This window comes from Phyllostomus discolor, chromosome 5 (assembly GCF_004126475.2).
Source record: "Phyllostomus discolor isolate MPI-MPIP mPhyDis1 chromosome 5, mPhyDis1.pri.v3, whole genome shotgun sequence".
NCBI lineage: Eukaryota > Metazoa > Chordata > Mammalia > Chiroptera > Phyllostomidae > Phyllostomus > Phyllostomus discolor.
The window spans coordinates 23,870,260-23,885,232 of NC_040907.2; the positions used below are offsets into that span (position 1 = coordinate 23,870,260).

At 60.4% G+C, this 14,973-nt stretch overlaps 3 protein-coding genes across 7 annotated transcripts in view; 1 reads left to right on the forward strand and 2 right to left on the reverse strand.

Annotated features, from left to right (window-relative positions):
* Positions 1 to 693: 693 nt before the first annotated feature.
* On the reverse strand, positions 694 to 2,523 carry EVA1B (eva-1 homolog B). Of its 3 annotated transcripts, none has more exons than XM_036025777.1 (3): positions 2,160 to 2,523; positions 1,661 to 1,841; positions 694 to 1,375 (listed from the first exon to the last, which is right to left on the reverse strand). In XM_036025777.1, the coding sequence occupies exons 2-3, from the start codon at positions 1,725 to 1,727 to the stop codon at positions 948 to 950; spliced, it is 495 nt and encodes a 164-aa protein (XP_035881670.1). In that variant the 5' UTR covers positions 1,728 to 1,841; positions 2,160 to 2,523; the 3' UTR covers positions 694 to 947. The 3 variants fall into 3 exon arrangements, with proteins under 3 accessions (XP_035881670.1, XP_035881669.1, XP_028368673.1); XM_036025776.1 differs by having other exon boundaries at positions 1,661 to 1,866; positions 2,160 to 2,522; XM_028512872.2 differs by having other exon boundaries at positions 1,661 to 1,758; positions 2,160 to 2,520.
* Positions 2,524 to 4,807: 2,284 nt separating this feature from the next.
* On the forward strand, positions 4,808 to 5,225 carry LOC114496896 (60S acidic ribosomal protein P1-like). Its single transcript, XM_036025778.1, has one exon. The coding sequence runs from the start codon at positions 4,823 to 4,825 to the stop codon at positions 5,219 to 5,221; it is 399 nt and encodes a 132-aa protein (XP_035881671.1). The 5' UTR covers positions 4,808 to 4,822; the 3' UTR covers positions 5,222 to 5,225.
* Positions 5,226 to 9,627: 4,402 nt separating this feature from the next.
* STK40 (serine/threonine kinase 40) overlaps positions 9,628 to 14,973 on the reverse strand; it is a 36,205-nt gene continuing 30,859 nt past the window's right edge. For all 3 annotated transcript variants that reach the window (XM_036025780.1, XM_036025779.1, XM_028512100.2), the window contains 4 exons: positions 14,097 to 14,241; positions 13,828 to 13,947; positions 13,361 to 13,445; positions 9,628 to 11,956 (listed from right to left, as the gene is read on the reverse strand). In XM_036025780.1, the coding sequence (XP_035881673.1) occupies positions 11,738 to 11,956; positions 13,361 to 13,445; positions 13,828 to 13,947; positions 14,097 to 14,241 (569 nt within the window). In that variant the 3' untranslated portion in view covers positions 9,628 to 11,737. The remainder of the gene's footprint in view (positions 11,957 to 13,360; positions 13,446 to 13,827; positions 13,948 to 14,096; positions 14,242 to 14,973) is intronic.

Below are 14,973 nucleotides of genomic sequence, written 5' to 3' on the forward strand. Positions count from 1 at the left end.
GCCTGGTCTGTGCGGGGGCGGGGCCTTTGCGGCAGGGGCGGGGCCGGGCTGGCGCTCAGCATTCCCGGAGGTCTCTCCCTGGCACATCTGGCCAACATGTGGCTTTCATTACCATTCCCAAGGTCTGTGCGCGGCTATTTTTACCCACCGGATGGAGGGGGGGGGTGTTGGAGGGGGCGTCTCCTTCGGACGCCAGCGGGCAGGAGGGGCCCAGGCTCAGGCAGGGTCAGGCCCTGCCTGCGGCCGGATTCCGGAATCCAGCTGTGCGCCAGAGGAACTGGCGGCCGGGCTTTCGAATCCCCGGACCCCTCCCAGTTGGCCCCAGGGTCCGTCAGCTCAGGACTCAGAGAAACGCACCTCCACTCAGTCAGGCACACGTGGTTACACTAGGCTAAGAGCACCTTAGCGTCAAGGTCAGCCTGGCGCGCACGAGATTGCAATGATGCATGAACCCTGGGCATTTGTAGGGATGGGTGACGTGTGTCCAGGCGCGTGCTGGTAAGGAATGCGTTTGTGAGTAAGGAATTCGAGTGATACTTGTTCTGAGGGAGACTGGTGAAGTGCTGGAGTGTGCTTTCGCCATCTGTGAAGTGAACGCAAGCATGTGCTGAGGACCAGGTGATGGAGGTGGGGTAGCCTGCATAGCAGGAGCCTGTGGAACGCTGGAGGCAGGGGTAACAGAGGGAGACTGAGTCACTAAGAATGCAGCTTTCATTGGTCACTTCACCTCTTAACCGTGCCCTGAAGCAGGGGTAGGGACCCTGTGTCCTGCCCTCCCCCCAGGGCCTTGGGGCAGGACTGGGGAAGGGCGCCTCCCAGAGAGTGGGGATGCACGCCCGGTAGCACCGTGGGAGCTGTGGGGGCAGGGCCCACTTAGCACCGCAGTAGCTATGAGCTCAGGTGCACGTCCAGTACCTAGAGAGCCTTGCAGTGGGAACGAGGCCCACTTAGTAATAGTGCATGCGGCCCAGGGTGCCCGTGGCCGTGGGGCTGGGTCCCAGCGTGCCGGTGCCCAGCAGGTCCGGCTGCCCGGTGCGCCAGATCTCCCGCAAAATCCGTTCGCGTTCCTCCAGGCGCTGCGCCCGCTCCAGCTCCTCCGCTGAGGTGAAGACGTTAACGCTCAGGGGCCCATCGGGCTCCGCGGACAGCTCTGGACCAGGAAGCGTGTCGTCTTGGCCCAGTCGCGTCACCGTGTCCTCCTCGTCCTCGTCTTCGTCCTCCGCCTCCAGGGTGCTATGGCGGTCCCGGCGCAGCGCAGGGACCCGGGGCCGCGGGCGGGGCGCGCAGGAGATGCTGATGACTACCAGGCACAGGGTTAGCAGCAGGCCAAAGCAGACACCCAGCACGAAGTAGAGACCAAAGCTCTCGGGGTTAGCTGGAGGTCAGAGGGCAGAAGTCATGGAGGGGCCCTGGCTGGTGGGAGTCATTCATTGAAAAGACTCCAGGTTTTAAGTTTGGGGGACAAGGACAGTACCTCCTATTTGAAGGACATTAGGTAGCCGCCATCGGGCAGTGGGGGACAGTGAGGGATGGGGGTAATTAGTTGTAGGTGACTAGCGGTGGGGGAGGGGGTTACTATAACAGCAGGGGTGAGGAGGGAAGGGGTGTAGTGGGGCCTTAGAAAGGGGCAGGGAAGGGTACATTCCCCGTCCGCCCTCACCGCGGATGTGTGCGTAGGCCGCCAAGCTGTTGCTGAGCAACTCCATGTCTCTTCTGGGGGCATCCATGCTGCTCTGGGGGCGCAACTCGCCTGTCGGCCTGCGGGGTCAGCACGATCAGATCCTAATCCCCAGCCTGAAGCTGACCCGGACCCCGCTTCCTTCTGGGGGCAGCTCCTCTCCCTGGAGGGGCAGCCGGAGGTCCACCCTGGAAAGAGCGCGCCCCCACTTCGTTGCAGACTTGGGCCCTGCCTGGGGATCCTACCCCTGGGGGCGGACGCCCCTCCAACCTGGGGGTCAGGGAGTGGGCCGCAGGAGGCTCCGCCCCCTCGTGAGGTCCCCCAAAGAGGTCCGGTTCCGCTGTCCCGGGAGCGAGATGTTGGAGAACCACGGGTGCCTTCCGCTCTCTCCGGGCGAGCTCCGGCAAGGGGAGGCGGCCTCCCTCTCCCATCCTGCCTGCCCCCCGGGGACTCACCGGCTCCCAGGCCCCGACTCACTCACCGTCAGCGCCCCGTTTCTCCACAGACCCGTCCCAGCGCCTCCGGCGGTCGCACACAGCTGGGTCCGGCCACCCCGCCCGCTCGGCTCAGCTCCCAGGCCGCGGCAGCGCGGGCCGGACACGGGCCGCTGGACCAGCCGGCGGAAAGTTTCCTCCGAGGAAAGAGGAGGGACGGGGCGGGGCGGGGCGGGGGAGGCGGGGAGGGAAAGGGCCGGCAGAGGACAGGCAGGGAGAGGAGGGGGAACGAGGCCTGCTGGGGCGTCTTATCCCCCCCACAGGAAACCGCAGGGGAGGCAGGTTCCAGGGGCCCGCCCCCAGGCTACGAATAACAACAACAATAATAATAATGATGAGGATGGAGTTCTGCCTAGGTGCCAGTCAATGCTCTAAACCTTTTACAATATTATTTAATCCTTTTTAATAATCCTATAATTTGGCGTCATTATTGCCACTTGACGGATACATACACTGAGTCACGGAGAGATTGAAAAACTTGACGAAACAGTCAGGATTTGAACCCGCTGCTCTCTGAGCCTAGAGCCTGGCCGAGCCCTTAACCCTGTCCCTATACATTGCTCTCCCCACTGGAAGTCTTCTCCCAGGGAAACTCTGCTTTCCCCCGGCCCAGATGTCAGTGCTCTGCCAGACCCTCGACCCAGGACCCAAGGGAAGGGACTGTCATCCTCTCCTCCCGGGGCCGGGGCATGAGTGTGTCCAGCTGGTGGAGCTCTGGTCAGCAGGGTTAATGAATGCAGGACTCAGGCTTCAAGCCAGGCCCAAGCCAGCCTTGCAGAACCCAGCCTGGGGCCTCCGAGGGCCTCTGTGTTCTGCACCAGAGTGCATGGCAAAAATGCCTTTCCGTTCTGGCTACACTTGCCTGTGCACATGCATTTCTGCACGGGCTCAGGGCTTGTGTGTGAGACGAGTCGTGTGATCAGTGTGTGGGCCCGGGTCTTCCTGCGCAGATCCCAGCCCGGCCTCGTGGGCCCCCCTTCCTGTGCTGGGGCTGGGGTGAGGGGGAGGCTTTCTTGGCGGGAGCCTCAGGGAGGAGGAGGGAAGGAAGGGGGGAGAGGAAATTGCAGACATAGCTGAAGGCGCTGCCTGAGGCCTGTGGGCCAGTGACCCCCCTCTCTGCCCAGGCTGGAGACCCCCGCTCCAAGTCCGGAGTCGGGGTTCAAGCAGAGGGCAGATCTAGGTGGGAAAAGGGCTAGGACTGGCTCTCCCACGGGTGGGAAAGAGGCTCCTGGGTGTCTTTGTGGCTGTTTGGTCTGTTTGGTGAGCATGTGGCACAGTTTCTGCCCATAATGGTATATTTCGTGTTGTATCTACTGGAGCCTTTTTGTGGGGATGGTCATGTCTGTCTGACCGACTGGCACTGCCTAGTAATGAGGGTTCAGCAGAGAGCAGAACAGTCACAAATCTTTGCCTTAATGGAGCAAACACTGAGGTGGACAGACAGGCAGCACACGAAGAGAATCTTGGCTGCTGCTGAGCGTTCAGGATGATGGAATGTGGGAATCCGTGATGGAGAACACCTGGGCGGCTCTGCAGGGGCCCGCCGAGGTGAGAGGCAGCTGTGCCAGGATCTGGGCGGGGCCCTGAAGTAGAGTGTCCTGGGGTCCCTGTCCCAGGGCAGAGAGGCATGAGGGGGTGATGAGGGGTGAGGACAGGAAGAGGCGGTGGACCCTGTGGAGGAGCTTAGATGTTGTGTTATGGGGGGGGCCTGGAGTTTTAATCAGGACAGTGTCATGGTTCAGTGACACCCTTGGAGAGACCCCTCAGGGGCTCGGTGTGGGACGGGCCATGCGGGGTGAGAAGGGAAGCAGAGCTGTGAGCAGGCTGGCAGCCATCCCGGCCAGCAGCGGCAGAGGGCTTGGACCGGACGGGCTGTGGAGGAGGTGAGCGGAGGGGGTGTCAGTGGGACTTCCTGCAGAACGTGGGCATGAGGGAGAGAGGAGTAGGGACAGCGACTCGGTGTTGGGCCCAGACACCTGAGGAAAGCCTAGGTGGGGAGCAGGTTCTGAGCAATCCGAGTTGCATTTGAGAAAGATTTGAGATGTCCAGGTGGGGTGTCTGACAGGCCGGCAGAGCCCCGAGGAGTCCAGGCTGGAAAAGTGTTTGCAAGTCCTTGACACCCAAGATGGATCGAACACCCTGGGAGTGGGTGAGATCGCCCAGGGGGCAGGGAGAGAAGAGAAGGGGTCGGCAGCCTGAGGCCTGGGTGCCCCGACAGTGAGGGGTGAGCCAGGAGAGATGAGTGATGGGGCCGGAGGGAGACCTGGCCAGGACCAGGGCGCCATCAACCATGTTAAATCGGGCTGAGAGGTGGAGGTGAGGCTGGAAGCTGACCACCAGCTGGGATATCAGTGGGTTTCCATGGTTGCGTCAACAGCTGAATGCTGACCGACCGTGTGAAGATCAGTGCATGTCTCAGCTGTGCTCATGGGAGCGACCCTGGGTATTGGGGATGTGTGCCTCTGTGTGGCACAAGCCTGCTGCTCTGTAGGGTGGGGGGCTGTGGGACTTTGGATATGGCCTTACTCCCCAGCTGCCACTAGGGTGCTCAGTCCTTCCGAGGGAGCTGAGGCCGCACTGGGGTGAGGCCCTCACTTATCTGGCAACTAGCACCAGTCCTGGCAGCACTGGCTGGGCCTTCACCCACAGCATGGCCTCCATCTTGGAGCTCGCCTGCATCCACTCGGCCCTTATGCTGCATTATGATGAGGTGACAGTGATGGAGGATAAGATCAATGCCCTCATTAAAGCAGCTGGTGCAAATGTTGAACTTTTCTGGCCAGGCTTGTTTGCAAAGGCCCTGGCCAATGTCAACATTGGGAGCCTCGTCTGCAGTGTAGGGGCTGGTGGACCTGTCCCAGCAGCCAGTGTGGCACCAGCAGGAGGTCCTGCCCCTTCCACTGCTGTGGCCCCAGCTGAGGAGAAGAAAGTGGAAGCAAAGAAAGAAGTACCTGAAGAGTCTGATGATGACCCTGAGGAGTCTGATGATGACATGGGCTTTGGTTTTCTTGACCAAACCTCTTTTGTAACACAGTCAATAAAAAGCTGAACTTAAAAAAAAAGATTTTGGATATGTTTGTGTTAAGCTGTTTCATGCACCCCTGTGCTATGCACGTCTCTGGGTATCACTACCTACAGACAAAGGCGTGTCTGGGTTGGTGTGTGACATGTGTGTTTGGAGTGGGTTGGGTGTGACTCCGCCCTGGGGAGCAGGTGGCCAGGCTGGAGCAGAGTGGGGGTTGAGATGGCTGCTGGTCCCTTCAGAGAGTGACACATGGGAGGGCGATACATGCAGCCAGGCCAGGCCGGGTGGGAGAAGTGACTGCCTTGCCCTGGAGGGTTGGAAGAAGCTGTGGGCTGTTCCTACAGGCCCTGGGGCAGATGCCCAAAGCCTCTGGCCCCTGTGGCCATCTGCATAGCCCTTGTGAGCTCCTGGCCACCTGCCTATCTACTTTTCTACCTGCCTCTCCCTGCCGGCCGGCCCGTCTGTAGGTCTGCCCAGCCACCTGTTTTCCCTGTGTGCTGGGTGTGCTGACCGGACCTCTCTGCGTATCTGTCACCTGCCTGCTTGGCTCCCATTCCCTCTGCCCACCTGCTGAACTTCTTCCGTCTGGTGGCCTAGGACTGACCCGCTGCCTGCCCGCCTGCCCACTTGTCAGTGGCCTCTCTGCCCTCTTGTCTGTTTGTGAGACTAGAGATTAGTCACCTTGGGAGGCACAAAGAGTGATCTTAAGATGAAACTCGGGAAAGGGAGGTGTTGATGGGAGGTCAGAGGGCAGAGAGATTCAGAGACTTTTGGTGGGGCTGGGGGTGCGTGGCTGGTGTATTCAGGGCCTAATGTGAACCCTTCCCCAGCCGCTCTGTTCGCCTGGCTGCTCTGTTCCTCACACTGGGACCTCACCCCACAGTGGGGTAAGAGGCTCCCTAGATCTTGGATGGAGGGAAGAAGGAGACTCAAGGACTCCCAAGACGGGCCTGGTCCTCTGAATGCCTCCTCAGCACCTGAGACAGCTGTTGGGAAGAGGGCAATGTGAGAGTTTGCAAAATGAATAATAGTAATTGCTATTGCATACCGTCCTGTACGTGGCATAACAGTGAGAAAGTGTAACCCACCCCACCATCCTTTTGACATTGTTTCTGTAAGTGCTGACTTGAATATGCAGCTTGTTTGCATAAGAATCCTAGGAACTAACTTCAGAAGATACAGAATCTGGCCTTCAGGCGTCCCAGCTCTGGGAGATTTGCTGACCTTCAGCCGTGGCGCCAGGATGACGTGAAGCCAGGGTGACGTGAAGCCAGGGTGACGTGGCCAGGATGACTAAACCAGGATGACCCGCACCGGGCCATCCCTCTCCTTATCAAAATGGACTGTGCTTGTCTGCACGTAGAGAACTTTCCATCCCCCTCTCTTGATCTCTTTGTTCTGTTCCCATCTCCCTCCTTATAAAAACCTCTGCCTCCACTGAGAGGGGGAGGTGGGCTTTGTGACCCGAGTCCCCCATCTACCACATGGCCTGCATCTGAACAAACCACTTTCCTTTCCATCAGCACCTGCCTCTCGAGTACTGGCTTGAGTAGCGGCAGGCAGCCAGCCCCGCTTTCGGTTACGCGGGCTCTCTGCTAGCTGCTGTGCTGCCTCACCCCCTCAAGTCCCCTCAGTAACCGTGTAGTAGTTTGTAGGGTGACCCCTATTTCGGAGGCAGGGCAGTGAGGCTCAGAGAGGTTGCGTAACAAAGGTGCGGCCCCATGGGTGTAAGGGGCGGGGCCTGACTTTGAACTTCAGAGCCCGTGTTCCCCGCCAGTCTTCCACAGGCCATGGCCCTCCACCCCATCAGACCCAGAGTCACGATTCTTTGCATTGCTCCTTTCGTGCTCCTGAAAGAAATTTATGGTTAATATGCCCTCCTCCACATCTAATTTAAAATGCATATACACACACATACATACATATATGTGTGTCTTAGAAATGAATGGTAGGTATTCGTGAGGTGACCGGTTGTGGGGACGGTGAGAGGCCTGAGCGCAGATCTGCACCAGGAGGCTGGCAGGTGTTCGCGTCTGAAATGGCGACGAGCTCTCGGTGAGATTCCAAACAGGACAGAGCGCAGGCTCCCTCCGCTCCACACAGTAGCTGCATCCCCGACACTTTCATCTGCACTCTGTGCACTCAAGTCCTTTCTGTTTACGTTTACAGCGGGGTTAGATTCTTGGCTCTGGATACTATAAACAAGTTTTCGCTCATGTCCTGCAGGCTGTGGAATCTGCCTTCCTTGTGGGGTTGTCTGGGGTCCCTGGCCCCCACCCCCACGCCCACACAGGCACAGAGCAGATTCCCGCCCACGGGGAGCTCCGCAGTCGACTGGGGGAACAGGTGTCATCAATGGTCACGCAGGTGATCTGAGGTTGGGCCGTGATAAGCACAATGGAGCAGAGAGTGGGGTGAGGAGTTAAAGGAGACCAGGTGTACGTGGTCAGGGAAGGTACGTGGTACCTGCTCTGATGAGGTGGTGTTTTGAGCAGAGGGAAATGAGGGAGGGAGCCATGCAAATATGTGGGGAAGAACCTTCTAGAGAGAATAGCCAATGAAAAGGCCCCGTGGTGGAAGCTGTGCCTGGCTTGGTCAGAATCAGCAAGGAGGCACGTGTGGCTGGGGCCTGTGGGAGGAGGGGGAGGGACTGAGAGGGTGGTGAGGAGGCCAGGTTGGCGCCTCGTGGTGCAGAGCTTTCTAAGCTCAGACAGGCCTCTGGGTGTTGTCCTGAGCAAGGCAGAAGCTACCAGGGGGGTGTCAGCAGGAGAGAGACGTCCAATTTTTGAAAGGCTCACTCACTCTGGCTGCCGTGTGGCTGGGCTGTCGCAGGGAACAGGGCCACCAGGAAGCGAGAGTGGGGCTCAGATCTCCGACGGGGTTCTGGCAGGGCGCTGTGAGCAGTGGCAGGCAGGACATGGGGCGTGGGAGAGAGGGACAGACAGGAGATCACAGCTGACTTGGCTTGGGGGCCTGAGCGACTCAGCCTCGGAGGGAGACGCCATTTCCTCACTTCCTTTCCCATTTGGGGTAGCTGGGCGGCCCGGCCGGCCGCTCTCTGAAACCGCTCCGTGAGCACAATGGAGACCAGGCAGTGGCTACAACTGCCCGAATTTCTCAGTTCTCTTGACTTCTCAGGAGCACAGGAGGCTGTCGAACCCACCCACACTGCCGGCCCTCCCCGCTTCCTTTGCTTCAGGGGCTCACAGTAAAAACTGGTGGAGAGCGATGTGGCGTGTGAGCTGCGCGCCAGGCTGGCTCTAGGTACACAACAGCCCCTCCCCGCTCGCAGCTTGCTGCCCTGGGCATTGCAGAGTGCGGGCCTGACACATGCGGGTGCTGGGGCGGCCCCAGCACAGAACAGAGGCTGCTCAGGGGGAGCTCAGGAGAGAGGCTGAGAGTGGAGGTGGGCCCAGGCTGGCAGTGGGGAGAGCCTGAGGTTGGCAGTGCTCAACCTGCTGTGAGGGCCCCTTCTGGCGGTGCATCCAGGACAGCTAGCTCCACAGATGTGATATGGCTTAGATGGAACTGGCGAAATTCCTATAGATTTGGGAGTGGCCAGGAAGGTGGGGAGCCACGTGGATGCTGGGGTGAGTGTGGGGCTGTGGGGTGAAAGTGGGGACTCGGGGCCTGACGGTTGGCTCTGAACCAGAGACTTCCCACCTCCTGAGGCTCCTCCTGCATGGGTCTCTGCTCCTTTTGTGACCAGGGCCTGCATGGGGCTCCTGAGCACAAAGGTAAGTCTGCCGGGCCCTGTGCTGTGCCTGGGGAGGGGCCAGCCTACCTTCAGTTTCATTGCTCCAGTGCTCGCTCTGCAGTCTAAATTTAAGCAAAGGAAGGAAGGAAAGAAAGGAAGGAAGTCCCTTGGCTTCCTATTGAGGGGAGGTAAGGAGAGGGCGATTCAGGAAAGAGCCTGGCTTGGCCCTTATTACCCCAGCTGCCCTGAGTGGGCCTGTGGGCACCAGGATGGGCTCTGTCTGGTTAAGTTCTCCCCACCTCGGGGGCTTGGCAGGGGGGAGGACCAATACTCTGCAAGCAGCTGCTGCTGCTCTGAAATACCTCCTTCCTGCGCAGGTCCCGGCTGAGCCAAGCCAAGCCAAGCAGGGAGTTCCCTTTTGGTTACTTGGTGGGGCTGGACCAGCCAGTCCAGGAAAATACTGGGGATTTCTGGTGCCCTCCCCCACGCAAGACAGTGATGGCGTGTAGCTGGCTGGCTGGCTGCCCGGGCTGCGGGGGGGGGGGGGGGGGGGGGGGGCCGCGGCGGCTATCCAGCGCACCTGGTGGTTGGTAGAGCCCAGCGCAGCAGGGACCCTGCCCTGCTGGGCTGGGACGGCAGGGAAACCGGCAGGGAAACCGGCAGGGAAATCGGCTGGTGGGAGACTCGGAGGCGCAGGTGAATGGAGCAAGAAGAGCAGACGGCACAGGCCACGGTGGCTCCAGAACAGGAAATTTTATTGCTGACATGCAGGAAGAGTCCCCATGTAGTACAAAAATATGTCTTTATACAAATTTTTTTGTGGCTTTTTCTGTTTTGTTTCTTTACAACTGGACTTCTCTCAGCATGTGACACCCAGTGCGAGCAGACCCGACCTCCTCTCGTTTGCTTTGCTCGAAATGCGATCAGACACACGGGTTGGCCTCGGAAGGGACCTCTGTCTGATAGGGTTTGCAGACTCAGAGGGTATTGCTTTTTTCAGGAGGAGAAAGACCACATGTGGCCAGCAGGCGCAGAGGGCCTGGGCAGGCTGCTGGGCAAGGGGCACAGCTGAGCGCCTCACAGGGACAGTCACAGGGGCCGGAGCCCTAGGCCAGACTGCATTTCTACTCCGTTAGGAGACTTCTTCTTGAAATAAATATAGAAAAGAGGACATCCCTCGACCCCATAGCATGAGACCCTGGCTCTCAGCGGCCAGACAGCTGGCGGAGGCAGGGCTTGCTGCTCCAGGCGAGTAAGTGCTGGGCTCAGGCGGGCTCCTTCAGCCCCACTGAGGCAGAGGCACAAGGCGCCCAAGTGCTGGGAAGGGGTGTGGGAAGGAAGGGGCGTGGGTGGCCCTGCTACTGCTGGCAAGAGGTGGCCCCATTTTTTCCAGATGGGGAAACTGAGGCACAAGGAGGTTTGGGAACTTGCCCCAAGTCACTCACAGTGAGTCAGCTTTTGGGGAGGGGGCAGCTCGCACTGGGAAACAAGGTCACACAGACCTTGGTCACCTTCCCACTGGGGAGCGGGGACAGGCAGGAAGGGCTGAAGGGCCCAGGGCTGCCCGGAGGGGAACACTTGGCCTTTCCGAGGGGGTCTGTGGGGGGCCAAGGGGAGGTCTTTGCTGGCATGCGGCAGGGCCAAGTCCAGCGAGGGAGTGGGGAGGGCATTCTGGCGAGAACAGCATTTCTGGCAAGACGGGCATCCACTTCAAAATCTCGGCTCAAAGAGGGCAGCAGGGCTGTTCTCAGACCAGACAAGGCCCCTGGCGTCTGCAGTTCTTCCCACAGGCCCTGAAGCCAGCGAAGGGCCCCGGCCGGGGTGTGCCAGGACAGACACCGCATCTACTAGGAGGCAAGGGTGGGAGGGGCGGTGCCCCCACCACTCTCCACAGAGTGGGGCGTGGAGAGGGCGGGGCAGAGCCCGCCTGTCCGAGGCCAGCCCCGCACCCCCCAGCCTGACCCCAGGCCCTCTTTCACATCTGTGTCAGCGTGACCTCGGCACGCAGCAAGGGCGGGGAAGGACCCCAGGGTTAATGCGTGTGTGCAGCACCTCAGAGACGCTACTGAGACGGGAGAAAGAGAACCAAGTCGAGAAAGGCCCCCCATCACCAGAGACAAGAGGGACTGGTGGGCTGGAGGTGGAGAGGGGCTGGCAAGAAGGGGCTTTCAGAGCCTGGGTGTGGGGAGGGGGCCATCGGTGGGCTGTGGACTCCCTGCCGTCTGGCCAGGCTGGGGCAGGGAGTGGCCGTGGGCCGAGCCACCTGGTCATGGGAGAGAAGTTGGTTTCAGTATAAAAATAAATATATTTGAATTCCACTTAAGATGAGGTGAAGGTTTTCCAAAGCTTGGATGGAAGAGCCTGGGGTCAGAAAGGGAGGGAGGAAACTGACCGTGGGAGGGAGGGGCCTGGGGGGGGGGGTGGGGGGTGGGCGGTGGGCGTTCGTTCTGGGAGCCAGCAGCGAGCTGCACGTTCAGCTTATTTGGACTGTGGGGAGCAGCTGCCTGGCCGGGCGGCTGGGTGGGCTCCTCCTCCTCCTCCTCCCTCTCACTCAGTCCAGAGACAGCATGGTTAAAGAGACAGAGGTAGATTAAAACGTCATGATTAAAAGCAGATTAGTTATCTAGGCTTCTCAGATTAAAAAACCAAACAATCAAGCAATCATTCCAAAAGGTAGCTTCGTGGTACCTCTGCTGACCCCATGTGTGACCTGGGCTGTCCCTGCCTGTCCCTGTGGCAGCCTGGGAGAGAGTCCAGCGTGCCAGGGCCCAGCCCCGCAGCCAGGTGTTGGCTGGGGGCCGGGAAGAGGTGGTGGGTGGAGCTGGTACCCCGGCCCGAGGCTGCTACTTCCGCAGGCAGCGCTGCGCCAGGATGGCTGCGTCCAAGGGGTTCATGGGCTGCGCGTCATGGCCCAGCCGGCGCACCAGCGGCGCGCCGCCGAACTGCCGCTTGGGCACCCAGCTCCGGGCCTCGTGTATGGAGCTCTTCTCCTCGGCCAGCAGCAGCTGCTGCCGCATGTAGTTCTCAAACTCGTACTGGGAGCACTCCTCCGTCACCTTCGCCTTCATGGCACAGGGGGGAGACAGAGAGAACCGAGAGAGAGAGAGAGAGAGAGAGAGAGAGAGAGAGAGAGAGAGAGAGAGAGAGGGAGAGGGAGAGGGAGGGAGAGGGAGGGGGAGAGGGAGAGAGAGGAGAGCACAGCAGTGTTAGATCGACTGGCTCCAGAGGCTCCCTGCCCAGACACCGCACCTTCAGACCCCCGTCTACCTGGGTGGCAGAGAGCCTGGGTCCCTGAAGCTCTCCAGCCAACCTGGACCTCGCCTTGCAGGCCACCCCCTTCCTAATTCACTGACCTTGGGGGAGGTCGAGTTACCTTCGAAGCCTTAGCTTCCTCGCCTGTGAAGTGGGGCAGTCATCTCCCCTCACAGAGGTTGTCGAAGGCCCTGGGGGCCCAGTGCAGGGCAAGTGTTAAAAGACAGGCCTGGGGCTGGGGTGCTCTGCACCTGGGCAGCCGTGTTTCCCTATCTTGCTCCATGCTAAGCCCCCTGGAGTGGCCCAGGCAGACGGCAGTGAACTAAGTGGACGGTCCCTGTGTTACCCAGCAGAGGGCAAAAGCAGGGCTATGGAATCAGAACTGGGTTCAAGGCTCAACTCTAGTTCCCAGCTCTGTGACTCTGGGTAACTTATTTTACTTCTCTGAGCCTCAGGTCCCCTTGCAAAGTGAGGGTAAGGACACAGGCCCCACAGGACGGAATGAGACATGCCGGGGTGGGACTCCCGTGTGCTGTGCGGATCGTTCTAGCTGCTGAATGGGCCGGGGACGGTGGGAGCCGGGGCGCAGGGCAGGGAGGCTCTGCTGTGGCTCTCCAGGCTGGGCCAGGGAGGGACGGGACAGCATCCCTGCCAAGTGCCAGGCCGAGCTCTGCCCTCCAGGGGGCACCCTAAGATCACCCAGTAGCTGCGCCTAGTGCTCAGGTCTCTGCTCCCACCCCGGGGCCCAGCACTTTCTCCAGTGCAGGGCACAGAAGAGAGAAAACTGGGAGAAAATGAATCATCTGAGAAATGAAAAGCAGGAAGGTTGAGAGAGAACCCCGTGAGTCAGAGGGCAGAGAATGTGGCTGTTTAAAGGGCCAACACGTGGCAGAGCACTTGGGCAGGAAGAGGAAGCTGAGAGAGGGCCAGGCCGGGCCACTGCAAGGCCTCCGGCTGCGGGGCCCCCACTTCATCCGGCCCAGGCCCTCTCCTCTCTCCGGCCACAGAAGCGCCAGCTGAGCCAGGCCCCAGCAGGCCCCAGGGAGCGTAGGACCAGCACTTCGGGCTCCCTTCCCACTCCGAGAGCAGGAATGAAGCTGAGAAGGCCCTGCAGCCCGCTGGGAGCTGCCACCTCTGCCCCTGCCCCAGCTGCCCTCCCTGGAGGCTGGTCTCTCAGGACTTGGGTGACAGCCTGTCTGCCCCTCCCAACTCACCTCCTGGGAGCTGTCTGCACTGCTCATTTGGTCGTCGATGTCCGGCACCACTTGCAAAGGCCCGCTCAGGGATGACAGGGACTGCCTGCAGGGGGGCAGTGGCGTCAGGTGGGCCCCAGGCCGCCCGCGGCCCCTGTTCCCCAGAAAGGCCAGGCCCCCAGTGCTCTAAGCCTTGGCTGGAGTCAGCAGACCTGGGGTGGGTCCCAGCTCAGCCCCTTCCTGACATGATCAACTCTGCTTCTCCAAGACTCAGTGTTCTCATCTAATAATGGGGGACAACTTCCACCTCAGAGGCTGCTGTGGGAACTCAATGAGATGCGGCCCGTCCGCCCCGGGCACCGACGGGCAGGCGGGGGCGCCAGGTGCTCAGTGCTGCTGGCACCTCCTGGTCTGGCCCACGGGGAAAGTCAGGAAATTTGACTCTGCCGGGCAGAGCAACAGGCCCCACCCTGCGCCAGCCCACTCACCACGACGCGATGATGGCACTGAGGGCCTCCAGGACGTCAGCGGCGGCCAGGCGCTGCTGGGGGTCGAGGACCAGCAGTTTCCGGATGAGACACACGGTGCTCTCAGAAACCCGCCCGTCCCTGATAAAGCAGACGGAGAGGGCAGGGCTCAGGTGGGGTGGGCGGGTGCTGGGTCTCAGACCCGGGACTCCAAGCCTCACTGTGCGGTTTCTGCTCCCTGTGCCTGCCCGGCTGGGCTTCCCTCCCCTCCCCAGGGAGGCAGGACTCACTCAGGGATGGTGTACTCAGCGGCCTTGATCTTGCGGAAGAGCTCCTGCGGGATGCTGTCATAGAAGGGGAACTGGCCGTAGAGCATGGTGAAGAGCACCACGCCCAGGGCCCACATGTCGCTCGGCTTGCCCCGGTACGGCCGGCCTGTGGGACACGATGCACACACACTGAGCGCAGGGCCGGGAAAGAGGATGGCCCTAGGACCCTATCAGCTTACCAGCTAGCTACCTGCCCGAGATCCTATCCAGCGGCTCCCTCCACCTTGCCACCCTCACTTCTGGTCTCCTGCCCGCCTTCCTCCCGGAGCAAACCGCACGGGCTTAGTCCTGGGAGCTTTTCCCATGCTGGTCCCTCCCCTGCTCTGCAGGCTGATCCTGCTCACGCTCTTGAGACCTGGCCCCGCAGGGCAATACCCCACCTCGGGTGTGCCTCCTGCCCCGTCCTCTGCCAGACTGCACAGTCCGGCCGCTGGGCCTGCTCTCTGGCCCCAGCTCCCAGCAGAGCGCCTCACAGAGCAGGTGGCCAATGTGCGTGTGGAACAGAGGGCTAACGGGCTCTGCACGAGTTAGCCACAACCCCGTCACTCTTCCCCCCTAGCACTTGCACAACCTGTAAGGATCCTTTTCTTTGTCTGGGAGGATTCCCCATCTCCCCCACTGGAAGCTGGGTCCTCACACACGGAAGCCTCTCTGCTTTGCTCACTGTTGAGCCCAGTGCCTGCCTAGCATGGACTCTCGTTTGCTAAGCAAAGGACTGTCCCGTTAAGTAAACTCTGTCCTAGCACTGGAAGAAACACTTTTATCTCATGAAATCTCTACCACAACTCTATGAATGAGATGTTTTCTGTTTTTCTGAAGAGGAAGATGAGGCCCAGGA